We start from the raw sequence: 17,329 nt of genomic DNA on the forward strand, positions 1-17,329 counted from the left end.
AAAAAAAAAATATTCTATAATTCCTAAAAAAGAAAAAATAATTCTAACGTAAAAAAAATTCAAAATTTCAAAGAATGCAATCTTCTTATATATTAAAGTTAACAAGTAAGCCCTAATTTTAACCTAAATCCTATTGCATAATTTTACTGTTTTAACCCTAATGTTTACACCTAATCTCCTATTTTCATGAACAATCTTCTTATATATTAAAGTTAACAAGTAAGCCCTAATTTTAACCTAAACCCTATTGCATAATTTTACTGTTTGAACCCTAATGTTCACACCTAATCTCCTATTTTCATGAACAATCCTAATGCTCTCTCCTAATCTTCTTATATATTAAAGTTAACAAGTAAGCCCTAATTTTAACTTAAACCTTATTGCATAATTTTACTGTTTTAACCCTAATGTTCACACCTAATCTACTATTTTCATGAACAATATTCTTATATATTAAAGTTAACAAGTAAGCCCTAATTTTAACTTAAACCTTATTGCATAATTTTACTGTTTGAACCCTAATGTTCACACCTAATCTCCTATTTTCATGAACAATCCTAATGCTCTCTCCTAATCTTCTTATATATTAAAGTTAACAAGTAAGCCCTAATTTTAACTTAAACCTTATTGCATAATTTTACTGTTTTAACCCTAATGTTCACACCTAATCTACTATTTTCATGAACAATATTCTTATATATTAAAGTTAACAAGTAAGCCCTAATTTTAACTTAAACCTTATTGCATAATTTTACTGTTTTAACCCTAATGTTCACACCTAATCTACTATTTTCATGAACAATATTCTTATATATTAAAGTTAACATGTAAGCCCTAATTTAAACCTAAACCCTATTGTTTAATTTTACTGTTTTAACCCTAATGTTCACACCTAATCTCCTATTTTCATGAACAATCCTAATGCTCTCTCCTAATCTTCTTATATATTAAAGTTAACAAGTAAGCCCTAATTTTAACTTAAACCCTATTGCATAATTTTACTGTTTTAACCCTAATGTTCACACCTAATCTCCTATTTTCATGAACGATCCTAATGCTCTCTCCTAACCTCTTATATATTAAAGTTAACAAGTAAGCCCTAATTTTAACCTAAATCCTATTGCATAATTTTACTGTTTTAACCCTAATGTTCACACCTAATCTTCTATTTTCATGAACAATCTTCTTATATATTAAAGTTAACATGTAAGCCCTAATTTTAACCTAAACCCTATTGCATAATTTTACTGTTTTAATCCTAATGTTCACACCTAATCTCCTATTTTCATGAACAATCCTATTGCTCTCTCCTAATCTTCTTATATATTAAAGTTAACAAGTAAGCCCTAATTTTAACCTAAACCCTATTGCATAATTTTATTGTTTTAACCCTAATGTTCACACCTAATCTCCTATTTTCATGAACAATCCTATTGCTCTCACCTAATCTTCTTATATATTAAAGGTAACCCGTAAGCCCTAATTTTAACTTAAACCCTATTGCATAATTTTACTGTTTTAACCCTAATGTTCACACCTAATCTCCTATTTTCATGAACAATCCTAGCTCTCTCCTAATCTTCTTATATATTAAAGTTAACAAGTAAGCCCTAATTTTAACATAAACCCTATTGCATAATTTTACTGTTTTAACCCTAATGTTCACACCTAATCTCCTATTTTCATGAACAATCCTAATGCTCTCTCCTAATCTTCTTATATATTAAAGTTAACAAGTAAGCCCTAATTTTAACTTAAACCTTATTGCATAATTTTACTGTTTTAACCCTAATGTTCACACCTAATCTACTATTTTCATGAACAATATTCTTATATATTAAAGTTAACATGTAAGCCCTAATTTAAACCTAAACCCTATTGCTTAATTTTACTGTTTTAACCCTAATGTTCACACCTAATCTCCTATTTTCATGAACAATCCTAATGCTCTCTCCTAATCTTCTTATATATTAAAGTTAACAAGTAAGCCCTAATTTTAACCTAAACCCTATTGCATAATTTTACTGTTTTAACCCTAATGTTCACACCTAATCTCCTATTTTCATGAACAATCCTAATGCTCTCTCCTAACCTCTTATATATTAAAGTTAACAAGTAAGCCCTAATTTTAACCTAAATCCTATTGCATAATTTTACTGTTTTAACCCTAATGTTCACACCTAATCTCCTATTTTCATGAACAATCTTCTTATATATTAAAGTTAACATGTAAACCCTAATTTTAACCTAAACCCTATTGCATAATTTTACTGTTTTAACCCTAATGTTCACACCTAATCTCCTATTTTCATGAACAATCCTAATGCTCTCTCCTAATCTTCTTATATATTAAAGTTAACAAGTAAGCCCTAATTTTAACCTAAACCCTATTGCATAATTTTACTGTTTTAACCCTAATGTTCACACCTAATCTCCTATTTTCATGAACAATCCTATTGCTCTCACCTAATCTTCTTATATATTAAAGGTAACCCGTAAGCCCTAATTTTAACCTAAATCCTATTGCATAATTTTACCGTTTTAACCCTAATGCTCACACCTAATCTTATATTTTCATGAACAACCCTAATGCTCACAGCTAATCTCATATTTTCATGAGCCCTAATTTTAACCTAAACTCTGTTGCATAATTTTACCGTTTTAACCCTAATGCTCACACCTAATCTTATATTTTCATGAACAACCCTAATGCTCACACCTAATCTCATATTTTCATGAGCCCTAATTTTAACCTAAACCCTGTTGCATAATTTTACCGTTTTAACCCTAATGCTCACACCTAATCTTCTATTTTCATGAACAACGCTAATGCTCAACCTAATCTCCTATTTTCATGGACAAAGTAAATCGGCATCGCTTTATTTCCCCTATTTCTTCAAAACAAATCGCCCGATTTCTTCAACAAAACAAATCGCCCTATTGGAATAAAAAGGTTTTGAAAGATTATAGCAACATTTTTTTTTTGTTAATATTACACTTTTCATCCAAATTAGAACTGAACTCTCTTTGTTAAATATTTAACACAAAATGCACCTGAATTTTGCAATCTATATAAACAGGTGGAAGAAACATTTCAACAAATAGTTAAAGGGTATCATTTACGGTAAATGCCAAATATTCGATAAAAGGAAAATTATTTAAATTAAACATTTTACATGTTGAGGTTAAGAATGAACTATTTTTAGGTACATAATATAACATTAACATATAATTTTTACAAAAGAATAAAGTAACATTTTTTCAAAAAAAAAAAGAAAAATATGAAGTAACATACCAATAATATAATATTGACATATAATTTTAACAAAAAAATGAAGTAACACACGATTGATAAAAATTAATATATTTTTGGTGAATAAGCGTGGTGTCTGAGTTTCGAATTCCAACATCTACATATATTTGGTGCCGCACGGGTGGAAAGTTTAGGTAAAAGCAAATACGAATACCCTCACTTCAGAGTTCAGAAACGTGTTATTCTTTCTTCTCCCGCCACACTTTCCGCCGCTTCACCTCCCACCACCACCGCCACTGCCGCGTGCCGCCTCACTTGTCACCACCAATCCAACAGAAGGGTAAAAACGAAAATCAGAATTGAAGGTTAGTTTGAAAATTGCTCCTCCTTTCTTCTTATCTAATTGCTAATCACTTATTATTCTTTGCTAATTTCACTGTTATTCTGCTTATTTCACTGTATTTGCAAATTCTAAAATTTCATTGTGTGAGTATAATCTTGTTGCTAATTTTATTGAAAAAAATAAAATAAAATTAGTATATCATATGTTGTGTTTAATTTCACTGTTAGTTTGAAATTTTGATATTTCCCTCAATGCCTAGAATAGTGTATACATTTATTTTATTTGCTAATTACTAATTATCTAGTAATTTTATTTACCTGTTTAACCTCAACATTGTATATCTATGTAGTTCAACTTCAAAGCTGTGGAATTGTTCAAGAACAGTCAGAAATTTCAGGTTCTACATTTTTTCAATCTTCCTTTATGCCTCCTGAGGGTCCGCATTTACTATGAGAGCCGGGCTTCCAATTTCATAGAGACGGCCTTGCCATATCCATGGTCGTAGCACATCTTAGTGCTGCCTGCCTATTTCCATTCTCTATGGATTCCAAGGATTCATTCATCTTTGTGCTTTCCAATTTGTTTTGGAGCGATTCTATGTTTGTTTCCAATCTCAAGGGTTTCAGTCACTGCACACAATGATCACAATAATCTTTTCTTCTTCTACAAGCTTCATGAGGTATGTTGTTCCTATTTTCTTTCACAAAAACCTCCTTCCTTGTTTTTGCTGCTCCTTCTACTCAACTTCAACCCTATTCCCTCAAATCGATAATATCGATCGCGAAAACGCTTCTTCCTTATTCAACCGTATGCTCCATATGCATCCCGCCCCACCCATCTCTCAGTTTAACAAAATTTTAGCTTCCCTTGTCAAATCCAACCATTACCCCACCGTTGTTTTGCTTTGTCGAAAAATGGAATTAAACGACGGAGTTAAACCTAACTTAGTCACTTTCAACATCTTGTTGAATTGTTACAGCCACTTAGGTCAAATGAGTTTTGCTTTTTCAGTATTGGCGAAGATTATCAAGATTGGTTATCATCCAGATGTTGTTACCTTCAATACACTTATAAATGGATATTGTCTTAAAGGTGAGAATGATGAGCTATTGCGCTTTTATGATAAGGTGGTAGGTTTGGGATTTCAGTTGAACCAAATTAGTTATGGTACATTGATTAACAAATTATGTAAAGGTGGAGAGACAAGAGAAGCCCTACAGCTGTTGAGACAGGTTGATGGTAAATTGGTTCAGCCTCATGTAGTAATGTACAACGTGCTTATTGATAGAATGTGTAAAGATAAACTTGTTAACGTTGCTTTTGATTTATATTATGAAATGCTTGCTAAGAGGATTTCTCCTAATGTTATCACTTACAATACTCTACTTCATGGCCTTTGCATCGTTGGACAATTGAAAGATGCAATTAGTTTGTTTAAGATAATGGTATCGGAAAACATCAACCCAACTGTGTATACCTTCAATATATTGGTTGATGGATTTTGTAAGGAAGGAAAGGTGAAAGATGCTAAAGTAGTGTTAGCCGTGATGATGAAAGCAGGAGTTAAACTTAACGCTGTCACTTATAGTACTTTAATTCGTGGCTTTTGCATTGTTGGTAAATTGAAAGAAGCAGTTGATTTGTTTAATAAAATGATATTGGGAAAGGTTAACCCGAATGTGTATACTTTTACTATATTGGTTGATGCTTTTTGTAAGGAAGAGAAGATTGACAAAGCTAACTATGTGCTCAATGTGATGATGGAAAAAGACGTGACACCTAATGTTATCACTTATAGCTGTTTATTGTATGGATATTGTCTAGTTAATGAAGTGAACGAGGCCAAGAGAATATTCAAAAGTATGACTCAAAGGGGAGTGACTTTTGACGTTCTTAGCTACACTATCATGATTAGTAAATTTTGTAAGATTAAAATGGTGGATGAAGCCAGGAAACTTTTTGAAGAAATGCAGTCCAAACAAATATTTCCTGATGTGGTAACTTACAGTTCCCTTGTTGATGGTTTGTGCAAATCGGAGAGAATTCCTAATGCTTTGAAGCTTGTCGATGAGATGCATGATAGAGGTCAACCACCAAATATATTTACTTACAGTTCTATATTGGATGCTTTATTGAAAAAACATCAGGTTGAAGAAGCAATTGAATTATTTAAAGAATTTAAAGACAAGGGTATTCAACCAAATGTGTACACATACACTATTTTTATTGACGGATTGTGTAAAAATGGAAGACTAGAGGATGCATGGGAAGTTTTTGAAGATCTTTTGGTCAATAGCTACAATCATAATCGTAACAAATATACTTGGACCGTTATGATCCATGGATTTTGTAGAAAGGGCTTGTTTGATGAAGCTTTGACATTGCTGTCAAATATGAAAGACAACAGTTGCATTCCAGACACCGTAACTTATAAAACAATTATCAGTTCTCTTCTTGATAAAGGTGAAAAGGATAAGGCAAGGAAACTTTGTGAATTGATTGCGAGCGGTGTACTATAAGAGTGTAATTAGGTAAGATGGTTCTCTTGTTACAAATTGTTATTTTGAATTTACATTTCAACTTTATGACATTATTTTGATTTTGTTTTTGCCTCACGTAATGAGATACAGAATTTTGTTATTGTTGTTTCTGTGTAGTGTGCTTATACTTAAGAAACTGAGAAGTTTTAGCTTGAGGGGAGGTGATAGAATATAATTTTTATCGTTGTCCTGGGATTTTACAAACTGTGCTACTCTTGATTTAGCCAATTTCTTATTCTCAATAGTTAATATCTTGCTACTCTAGATTATAGAAAAACCACTTCAATAGAAAAGGAGAATATGCGTGGAATCTGATGGGATAATGGATCGACCACTGGTGAAGAGACTGAAATCTGATAGAGATATCCCAAATTGATAGGCAGACGCTGAATAATAATTATTTAGCCTACCACATTAAGAATCTATAAGTTCTTCACTTTTCATATACATCTATTAGTTCTGTATGCATGAGACATGTATAAAAGTAAGTTTCAGAGTAGAGAGAATTTGAGAGAAAAGGAGAAAATTAAAGAATTTGAATTGTGTTATTTTCAATCTGATAAATTGTGCACCAATCATATTTTATAGATGGTAGTTGAAGCTATCACTAGCAGAGCGCAGTAACAGTAAACTATGGCTAACACTGCAGAGTGCAGTGTGGCTTGACTAGCAGAGAGAGGAGTCAAGGAAAAAAGTGATTTCTGTTATTGACTCGGAACCATTAGTAGTTTCAATTTCAACAGATCTAAAATATAAGCCAGGACCATCTGCGCTATACAGAATAGAACTCACATCTCTATATCCTTCCATCACCCTGAACTCTCATTTTATGTGATGAAATTTTTCAATATCCACATATGATGTATGTCCTGAGTAAACTTGCATTCTTTTTTTTAATGCAAAATAATCACCAACATATCCACTTGCTGATTTGTTGCAAATAGCTTAAAGTGGTTCTGTAATAAAGTGATTAATTGTCACATAAATAACTGACTTAGAATTTTCCTTAGAATACTCGTGCTGCTGCATAATGATTCTAATTTTACTAAGCTTAACTGTTTTAGATCTGAGTTGTACACACAACAAGCACAAGCATGTCACTTATATTTCTGTGTAACGAGTAAATAAGCAGGTCATGAAGTTGTTACGAGGAACACAACTTAGATTTTAGATCTTGAATACTTGTAAGAGGCATGATTTTATTTGCTGCACAATTGCTGATTTTGTTGTTTTAGATGTGTCTTGAATTTTGGTTTAAATTGTATATAGAACTTTACAAATACAAACTTCATAGTCTTTGTATCAGTAATTAGCAATCTTTTTGGTGGGAGTGATCTGGTAAATTTTGATACAACAACTTTGATAGCCTTTGTATCAGTAATTAGTAATGGTGTAACGGAGAAATTTTTGGCGATTCTCGAAAGTGAGTGGAGATAGCAATTTAAGGGAAGCTTTAGCTTTGTAACTGCCTAAGTGAGTTATCGTTTTTATTCTTGCCACCTGCTTTGTGTTTTTTGAACTTTTATATATTTTTGTCCTTCTTATGAATTAACTTTAATAACCTAAAGTTATGTGGTGTTTTAGTTAACTATGAAAATTCAATATTTGCATTGTATGTGTAGTTTTTATAATCTATTCTGGTTTTTATCTGAGTCAAATGAATTGACAAAAGCTTTCCTCAATTTTTTTGCTAGATCAGACCTGAACTTCAATATCCAATCCATCTGGAATTTGGTAGAGTCCTATATGGGAAGAATGGCATAATTAGTGAGGGTGTTCTTTCAGAATGTAAGCTGGTACTGATGCGTGGAGGGCCCAATGAGAAACTTGGAGCTGACAAGTTGATAAATTGTCGCAGGTGAGTATGATGAGCTGTTCAGTATGTAAAATATAGCAGTGTTATAGCACTGTAACTAGTGAAATTTGAACAAAGTGCTATTTTCTGTGATTCGTGATTGACATCATATTGTAGGACATTTATTGATAATTACAATTGCAATAAGCAGATGTTTTGCTTTTTGTATCGTACAGTAGCCTTTATTGATTTTCTTAACCTAATCATGTGTGTTCGCACTTGACATTAAGTTTCTACATTGATGTAATTTTCTTCCAATGTTGCCAATGCTTAAAAAATGTACACAATATTTGGCACTGACAAGTTTGATGATGACCACTAGGTTGTTCCTGATAATCCTTCAGAACGTATGACAGACCTCCCAGCAACTAGGAACCTGGCATTAAAATAACAAGATTGCCTTTGGAACTGGTGACCATTGACATGCCCCAACTTCGACGCAAAATATGGCATTGGTCGGAGCAGTTTCACAGATGGGGATGTCCCTCTCTTCTATTGAACATAGACCAAGGGCCTTAACTGGTGATTAGTTAATAGTTACACACATTCATGGAAACGTGTGTTGAAGCATTCGCTCGCGAGCAACTCAGGTAATAAAATTTAATTTCAGTTAAACGGGTTTGCCACGTGCATTCATCAAAATTCAATTGCATAAAGATATAAGTAAATATATGATTGAATATTATTTTAAATGACAACTTTTTAGTCTTTCCTATCGTACTATATTTACACATTATAAAAGAAGACAGACTATGCAGTGGGGTCACTATCACTGTAGTTTTTGGTTGAAGTCATATGTTGTTTACTTGTTAGTTTTTCAAGTTCTGACATGAAATTATTTTTCTTCCCATTTCCAAATGAACTACTTTACGTGCTTCAATTTTTTTCAATCACTGCTAAATTTTAGTGGATAAGAAACAAATGAATCTAAAAATTTTATGATCAACCTAATTCTGTTTGCAAGTGAACTGCATTGTTTGGATCATATTTTACATGGAACTTATGTTGCTGTTGGAAAAGAAGTTGTATTTGTTGATGAATGCATGATTTGGTGAAAATGCAAAAGTTGATGCCTCTGTACTGTTGCCATTTTCCTGCTATCACTATAAAGCCAAGGTGAAGTCCTAGGGGCCGTTATGGTTGCTGTTATGGAGGCTGTGATAGGAATTTGCCATCAAGTCTTCTGGTCTTGAACTGTACAAAGATGGCAGGTATTCACAAGGATTTCAAAGCTCTACAAAGATGGTGGCTTGTTGTGTAGGTCAGGGTTATGGACTTTTTTTTTCTTTGTTTTTTTTGGTTCTTTATCTAAATCTCTATGGCCGGTCTTTGCTACATACGATGGTATAATAGATGCTTGTTTAAAGAGGATGATACTGCAGTGTCGTTATTACTTCTAGCGTGGCATTTACAAGACTGATTTGGTCTTTTCTAACTAATCCAGGGACTGCAAGATTTGGAGGACTTGAACGGAATTATGACGGAGCATTTCAATTTGGATTTTATGGGAGTATAGGATGGTAAAATATTTTCATACAGAGATTCATGCTTTCCTTGTTGGTCTCAAGTTGTGCTGGCAAGCTGGCTTTTCAGAAGGTTATATGCTATTCTGATTTTCTTGACGTGGTTCAGTTAGTATCAATGGGCATTCATCTCTTTCACCATTATGCCAAATATGTTGGAGATTATCAGAGCTTACATGAAGAAAGATTGAAATTTTTCTCTCCATCAGACTCTTCATGAGGGAAATTCTTGGGCATGATATTCTAGCAAAATAGATATAGTATTTAACATCTGACCATAGCATAAGAAATGTTAAGGATAGAAAGTCAAAATTGTACCAATTTGATATAAAGAAATAGAACACTATATTCACTTGTAATGCCATGAACACAACAAATCCATTTGCATTCTTATTTGAGGTATGCAGCTTAACACATTCCTTGAGTTCTTATTTATTAGCATATAGAACATGACAATCACATTAAAAAGAAGACCATAAGATTAAAATTTATATGTTTGATTGAAATCATCCACTGTTTCACTCGGGGAACTGAGGCCTAGTAACATGAGAATGCAAGCTATCAACATAAGGGGTTGTGGTGGTTTCAACAAATCCATTTGTGTTCTTCCATCAACCTTTTCTTTTTGGTTACCAAGTCCTAATAAAGGATACTCCAACAATGTTAAGCTCGTAGACCGTAACCAAGGTATCTATACATTTACAGAACTCCCAGAAATGTAACACTGCAAGGTTCATGGCCAAATTTAATTTTTCAATTTACTTATATAGAGTGTTCGTCGATTGATCTTTGTCATTAGCACACTGAGACAAAAGTGCTTGGTCATGTGAGCCTTTTTGAAGCCTACCATGATTATATTTGAAATGTTATCCTCTTTTTAGCCAAATTGAGCCGGTAGGTTTAGATCTTTTTGTTCGGTGACAAATTATATTACAAGCTTAGAAATTTTTAGGATTTATCCCAAATTGTAGTTCTGATTTAGGCATTGAAGAATGTTGCTAAATAATAAGTTTGGGGGGTTGCTATTGGAATTTACAACTTACCAAGTTTGGGGTGGTGGTACTAGAGAACAAAGAAAGAACATTATCATGAACAATATGATAAAATGTGTATTAAAAAAAAAAGAGAATAGAATGAAAACGGGACAAAACATTGAAAATATGAGTAACTTTAAACTCAATTGTCCCAATTGTTATAAATAATCTCTAGTACCCTTACAAGAATTGTTGTTCCAAAGGTGAATGATGGATTAAATTTGTGCTTTAACTTCCGTAGGAGTGCCTAACTCAAAATTTTATGTAGCCTACTTATCCAAATATTATCCCACCTTCACCTAAGCCCCGTTATAACCCTTTAAGACCTCAAAGTGTGCATTGACATTGATTTTGATTGACGTTTAGAAACTTTTCAAGCGTATGGTAATATGTAGATTGCATGTCGACTGTGTGTGAACCCTTTCATATTGTTGCGTGGAACATCGATCATTCGAAACCCAAAATATAAAAACATCGTTTGTGTTTGTTTATTAACAACTAACCATAAGGTGCTTAATTTAAAATTAGAGGGGGTGTCTTTGTTATTTACTGAAACCTTAAACGAGGTTAGTGCAATTTTCCCTTAAGGTTGCCATGATTGTCTTTGTTTATTGACCATAACTAACTATGCTTTAATGGCCATCAAGTGTTGCCAATGACTCGTTAAGGATTCTTCGAGCTTCTTCTCTCCTCCTAAAAAAGTAAAGAGAAGGTAGGTTAAAAAAGACTAATCTCAAGAGCTTAATAAATACCATACATATCATAAAACAATTATTATTATAATATAAAAGAGAAGCATTGTCTTTGGCCATGGCAAAACTGGGCAAAGAAGGGAGAAATGGTTGCTCCTATCAATTTTGGTGAACTAACTATACAATCTCATAAATTAGACCAATCAAGTTTCCAAAGCACTATTAGTATTACAGTCATTTTATTTGTATACAGCAAACAATACACCAGGAACCGTCTTTCAAGTTATGGGAAAGGCCAATGTGAGATGCTATGATTTCTGGTTGTCAAAGTAAAATGACTGTATTTCATTAGAAAAAGTTTGGTAACAGGTATGGCAGATGATGTTTCCATTATCAATTTTAACAACATTATTAAAAATTGCAGTTTATAATCTTTCATCCACAGTTTAAAATGGAAAAGTGACTGTAGCAAATAAAATTTTATTTCAACATATAACTCTAGATTCAAGAAATCAACTCTTTCAATAAAAATAAAAAAAGAAAAAGAAAAAAACTAGTAAGCAGCCATGGGTGTATGAACCTATGAAGGAGGACCAAGCCTTAAATTCGTCAGGTTTTGCATATGTTATCAAAAAAGTACAATCTATATAAAGGAAGCCTTCCATAATTAAAATATGAATAACAAACTTTGACTTTATAATGAACTGTATTCTATATCAGTAACTTATGTTCTAGCTATTAGGCAGGATGTAACTAGTCCTCATGAAAATGTTGCAACAGTAGGAAGACATGTAGAAATACGAATTAGGATAGGCTTGTGCTAGTTAGTTGTTGTATCTGGTGAGTCAGTTAAGGTTGTTGTTAGTGTTAGTTATTTTATCTTCTCTTGTATTTCTATTTAGGGAGATCAATAAATATGACTTCCCTGAATAAGTTAAGTTTGTTTACTGGTTTACCCAGTGTGAAGAAGTTAGAGTCTTGTGTTACCTTTCACCATTTTCAAAAGAATGAACTAACTTGTGGATTTAGTAACCCATGAAGGTTACAACTTACAAGCATACCAACAAATTTGCAAAAGGTTCTGAAACCATAGCCAATGAAATTAAAAAACGAAATCAGGAAAAGTATTGCAGACCTATTTATGTCCTCCACGGCTTGTTTACGACGCTCTATCTGAAGTTCCAAAATGTGAATCAAAGTTGCTCTTGCCTATAAAGTAAATACATGATATAACGAAAATTTCAGAAACGGGAAAAAGACCAGAAGCATCCAAATCAAAGGCAAGTTTATATACTTATAGCTGTCTAGAATATTGTTTACCTGATGAGGACGCAGTGAATTCAAAAGGTGATGCAAATTTTTGAACACAGTTGAAATTTCTTCGACTCTCCTTGCATATTGTGATGGTCTCTCAATAAGAATATCAGCAAGCTCCAAAATGTGTAGTTGCAATTCTCCATTAAGTGACCTCAGCTCTTTCTTGAAATCTATAGAAGGTAAGATGTTAGCTATAAGGAGTAAGAAGTTATCTAGTAGAGACACTATGCATTGGCTTCTGTGACCAATTCAGCATTTCCTCACGTAAAGAACTATGAAGTTAATAATGCCTAAAATATCAGGCACACAAGTCTAGACTATACACCGTCACATATTAGGTTGCAATGTTTTTTTCTTTAGACAAAAAGGCTGGAGCTAAAGGTGCTCCAACCCATGTATAAAGATTACAAAAAGAGAAGGACCTAAATGAAAAATGCGAAACAAAAACCAAAAGAGGTTGGTTAATCAAAAGAAACACTTATTATATAGACAAAAAAGTGAAAAGATAGTGATCCAGAACATCCCAAAATAGCGGTTTGTCCAAATTTCACTATGCAACAACAGTGAAGTGCCGCTATAGCAGCTATTTGACAGCACTTTGCTTATCATTGAACAATAGTGATTTGTTCAAATTCCGCAATGCTATAGAACCGGTGTTTGACAACACTACAAAGGATAATACTGAAATACATAATATAATTAAAACCCACACTATCTGTAACAACTCATACGGTCACTTCACAACATTTTCAAATTTAACTGAGCATAAAAAACAAACAAAAAAGCATAAGATAGCCTACCAATATTAGGTCCTTTAGAATAGAGTTGGCGTACCCCTTGTTCTTCCAAGCTTGGTAGAACATCACTAGTCTGTGTAAAAATAAATAAAGAAACAAAATATTAACACGACATGATCACACCAAATAGGCTTCTGCATAAAATCTCAAACACATAAACAGATATTTTTGGATAATTACATCACAAACTAATAGGAAACCCTGTTTTGCAAGACTGAACTCAACCTATCTCAAGGTTTGTGGTTGGATGAGGCACATGATTAATAAAACCCTAGACTGAACTCAACCTGATCACGGATATAAACAGCAAAAAAATCCAGGTTTGGTGGTCCAAAATATACGCAAATCTTAACTACATTACCCAAATTAATGATATCATTCCTAAAATGTCCTTTTATCAATTTAGAGTTTAATATTCCAATAACCTTTGATTCTCATGAAACAGATTTCAATAAAGGGTGGTTTGGAGAATGTGTTAATCTTTTTGATTAAATCAAGAAAACTAAATGATACTAACTCATTTTCTTAAAGGGTGAGGTAGTCCTGTATTCGAGACCGGAGTGTGTGTGTGTGTGTGTAGGGTCTTGTTGATGTACTCCCACTGCTTTTTATAAACTACTTAAATGTGGTATTATTGTAATTTGCTTTTAAAACTTTAATTTCTCTCTCTTCACAATTAATGACCAATCCTTGTCTCCATCAAAACTATCGAAGATGTATTTGAGAAGTTTCAAAGGAAAAAAATAATGCTATGAGATACTTTTGGGACTTCGGGTACCTATCCGGTAGTATCAAATGTGTATTGGTATCAGATACATGTTGGACCAAGTACTTTTCCCATTTTGAAGTCTTTGGGCTTCATGGATGGCATCCGATCACAACAACAAAAAAATGACATACCAAACAACTAGATAGTAAATAGAACCCATGTTTAGATGACAATATTTTAACAGCTTTTGAAAGGGAAACCTTTCAACCTCATGGGTCTAACCATTCCCTAAACCCTGCCATGATGGGAGCTTTCTCTAGCACTAGTCCCGTTTGGATAAGCATCGTAATTAAGCGTTTCTAAGGTAAAGGGTTATTAAATAAGCACTTACGTATAAGTTATTTCTCTGATCAAACAAAACACAGTCAAATTGTTTTCCTATAAGCTGTTTTCATAAGTTATACCGGAGAGCTTATTGAAATTATCTTAAAATAGCTGATGGACATGTCATAGGTTGTTTATTTAAGACCACCCAAACACTTTGAAAGATAAGCTCATAATAGGATTTTCATATGTCAATCCAAACGCAGCAAAGTTGTCATCATTAAAACAACTTTTGAAGCAAATAAAAGCACTTTTGGGTTTCTTTATATACCAAAAAGCTCCAAGCTTTTAGAATAACGCACATGCCAAAGGTAAAATAAGGTAAAAATAGATACTAATTTTCCATTAAATGACACATAAATTAAAGCTAACTTTTCATTCTGCACAATTTCCTCTTCCAAAATGTATATTCAAGTGTCATAGTAATAGCAGGGCTTATCTCAGCAACATTGTCTGGAATAAATAGCTATTTAAACTACCATATAGTAATTAGAACCATAATAATATCAAAATTGCAAGGGTAAAAAACCTCACAGTGTAACTGCCTCCGAAACAGATATAAGTTCCTTCAATTGGTGGTGGAGGCTCTGGAGCAGACTCAGGGTCTTGCACATAATCTTTGTAAAGCCTGTAATAAGGTGGTGGTGGTGGGTATGTTGCCGTTGCCATAACAAAAAATTTCTAATCAAAAACCTTCAAAGATCATAGATATATCTCAACTTCAAGATCTGCAACATTGAATTAAAAATAATGAGACATGAAGAGTGCATGGAGATTTAACCATAACAGGCACGGAAATTGCACAACAGAGCTTAAATACAATCCAATTTCATTGTTTGCATTGATGATGACTAGTATGGATGTCCATGGTTCATAAACTGAATTGAATTCTATTAACGGTTCAGTTCAGTTTTCAAAAACCACTTTAACAAAAACTGGTTAATTTGTTAAATCAGTTCCAATTCAGTTCAAAACCACTTTTGAAATAAGACTAGTTAATTTGTTAAATCAGTTCATTTAAACCAAATTCAAACCTGTTTTCTTTTCAAACCAGATTTTCTTAACACATTCTCAATCTCTCTTCATTGAAGAAACAGACTTTTTTATCAGTAGCATCGGAACTAAAAAAGATTCATCTACAATTTTTTTTTTATATCTCTAGAAATAAAACAAAATCACATCCAATTTCATATTTGTATTGTTGTTGTTGCATGTAATGGAAACAAAATATGTAAAGAACTTGACCTTGATGAAGACAACAGCCAAGGTTTAAGCTCTTTTCCGGCGCGGTGGTTGCAAGCTCCGGCGTGGTGGTCACCGGCGAAGGTTGTCCGTTCCTGATATTTTTAAATGGGTTTTGTAGAGAAGATGGAGGGGACTCTTTTTATGGTGATGGATTTTCAAAAATGAAGATGGTGGAGCAATGTAACGACCGCCGGAGACACACTGAAGGAGGGAGGAGGCGGAGGCGGAGGAGGCGGAGGCGGAGGCGGCTAGGGTTTGTTTGAGAATGAGAGAGTTTTCCAGATTTCTTTGGTGAAGAGATAGAAAATTAACTTTAAAATAAATATGGTGTGTGTGGAATAAAGTTAAATAACAAAAAATAAAATAAAAAGAAAATTATAAAAAAAATACTCTAGGTTTGTACGAGATAGAAAGGGGTATAGACTTTTTTTATTGCAAAATTAGTGTAACATAATAAAAATAAAAATAAATAAATTCTTTAAAAAATATATAAAAAATAATAATAATAGTCGAAACAAGTAGCAAATAATTGCCGTTACATGAGACCTAAAAATAAATTCTTTAAAAAATATATAAATAAATTCTTTTGTTAATATACTAAGTTTGATCAAGCAATAAGTAATAAAGAGTAAGTGGAGTATCGATCCCACGAGGATTGACATGGATAAGTTCTAAGTACTTTCAAATACTAAGTTTAATTATTTAAAATTCAAAAAGAGAAATATTAAGGACAAGGTTCTAAGATACTAAAGTAGTAAAATGCAGAAATAAATAAAGCATGTAAAAAAGAATTAGAGATTCAAGTGAAAAAAGTGTAGCTAAGGAATTAACTTGGTAAAGATAGAGATTTACAAGATTTAGAAATTTACAACTATGAGATAGAAGCTATAGCTTCATACAACTTTCCGAGGAAATATGTAAAGAGCTATAGCTTCACATAGCACTCTGCCTTCATGTTAAGCCCGTGAAGACTACTGGTTGAAGTACAAACACAAAATCTTAACATGCAACATTGCTAAGTTAGATCATCAATATTTTCCACCCAAGTGTTATTCTGCTAAGCCTTTGGCCTATTACAAGAGTCCTTGTTAGATCTTAGCGTCTAAAGCTTCTTCCAAGACCTAGTACTTGTGAAATTAGACTCTCTTTATTTGTTGCCCGATTCAAATGGGTTCATCCAAATCAACAATAATTTAGAGGTCGCATCAATTCAATCTTTGGTCCTATTTTTGAAACACTAATTTGGATATCTGAAAAATGTGGTTAATTATGCACACTTTTCAACAAATTACATTCAAATTACTATTGGATATTAAATATGTACACTTTTCTTAGATGATTTTTTATTTTATTTTAACAATCCGATTCTAAGAAGAATTCTCAGAAGAAATTTAATTCAACACATTGTGAATTAGATCTCATAATAGTTGGTAAAACAAGTGATTATTTAATAACTCGATTTTGTTACCACTCTTTCCCCGATTACCTCTACCTTCACCATTCCCTCTTGAAACACTTAGGCCTTCACTGTTTTCATCAATTCTCAAGTCCTTGAACTCGGTCAACTCCTTGGTTCTCAAAGTCGCTTGAACTTCTTCCAAGGTAACAGTGCCTTCTTTACCATAAAGCATGATATC

At 32.8% G+C, this 17,329-nt stretch overlaps 2 protein-coding genes across 6 annotated transcripts; one reads left to right on the forward strand and one right to left on the reverse strand.

Moving 5' to 3' along the window:
• Positions 1-3,397: 3,397 nt before the first annotated feature.
• Positions 3,398-9,930, forward strand: LOC25497290 (pentatricopeptide repeat-containing protein At1g63130, mitochondrial). 4 transcript variants are annotated; one of them, XM_024786123.2, is made up of 6 exons: positions 3,398-3,618; positions 3,946-6,127; positions 7,836-7,994; positions 8,314-8,581; positions 8,956-9,252; positions 9,436-9,930. In XM_024786123.2, exon 2 carries the CDS (start codon positions 4,235-4,237, stop codon positions 6,113-6,115), a length of 1,881 nt encoding a protein of 626 aa, XP_024641891.1. In that variant the 5' UTR covers positions 3,398-3,618; positions 3,946-4,234; the 3' UTR covers positions 6,116-6,127; positions 7,836-7,994; positions 8,314-8,581; positions 8,956-9,252; positions 9,436-9,930. The 4 variants fall into 4 exon arrangements, with proteins under 4 accessions (XP_024641891.1, XP_024641892.1, XP_039691179.1 ...); XM_024786124.2 differs by having other exon boundaries at positions 9,103-9,252; XM_039835245.1 differs by having other exon boundaries at positions 7,831-7,994; positions 8,314-9,252.
• A 753-nt stretch (positions 9,931-10,683) lies between these two features.
• LOC25497291 (mediator of RNA polymerase II transcription subunit 7a) lies at positions 10,684-16,022 on the reverse strand. Of its 2 annotated transcripts, none has more exons than XM_013597209.3 (6): positions 15,693-16,022; positions 14,982-15,175; positions 13,358-13,427; positions 12,561-12,727; positions 12,376-12,449; positions 10,684-11,241 (listed from the first exon to the last, which is right to left on the reverse strand). In XM_013597209.3, exons 2-6 carry the CDS (start codon positions 15,114-15,116, stop codon positions 11,181-11,183), a joined length of 507 nt encoding a protein of 168 aa, XP_013452663.1. In that variant the 5' UTR covers positions 15,117-15,175; positions 15,693-16,022; the 3' UTR covers positions 10,684-11,180. The 2 variants fall into 2 exon arrangements, with proteins under 2 accessions (XP_013452663.1, XP_039691180.1); XM_039835246.1 differs by having other exon boundaries at positions 14,982-15,183.
• Between the last annotated feature and the right edge of the window lie 1,307 nt (positions 16,023-17,329).

The sequence above is a fragment of the Medicago truncatula genome, chromosome 6 (genome assembly GCF_003473485.1).
Source record: "Medicago truncatula cultivar Jemalong A17 chromosome 6, MtrunA17r5.0-ANR, whole genome shotgun sequence".
NCBI lineage: Eukaryota > Viridiplantae > Streptophyta > Magnoliopsida > Fabales > Fabaceae > Medicago > Medicago truncatula.

What these genes read in the sequence shown, in the direction of transcription:
- LOC25497290 (XM_039835245.1), top strand. Translation starts at nt 4,235, where the DNA reads ATGATCACAATAATCTTTTCTTCTTCTACAAGCTTCATGAGGTATGTT.
- LOC25497291 (XM_013597209.3), bottom strand. Translation starts at nt 15,116, where the DNA reads ATGGCAACGGCAACATACCCACCACCACCACCTTATTACAGGCTTTAC. An exon ending in TTCTAAAGGACCTAATATTG is followed by an intron (nt 12,728 to 13,357) that starts GTAGGCTATCTT and finishes TACCTTCTATAG; the next exon opens with ATTTCAAGAAAGAGCTGAGG. An exon ending in ATTCACTGCGTCCTCATCAG is followed by an intron (nt 12,450 to 12,560) that starts GTAAACAATATT and finishes TTTACTTTATAG; the next exon opens with GCAAGAGCAACTTTGATTCA.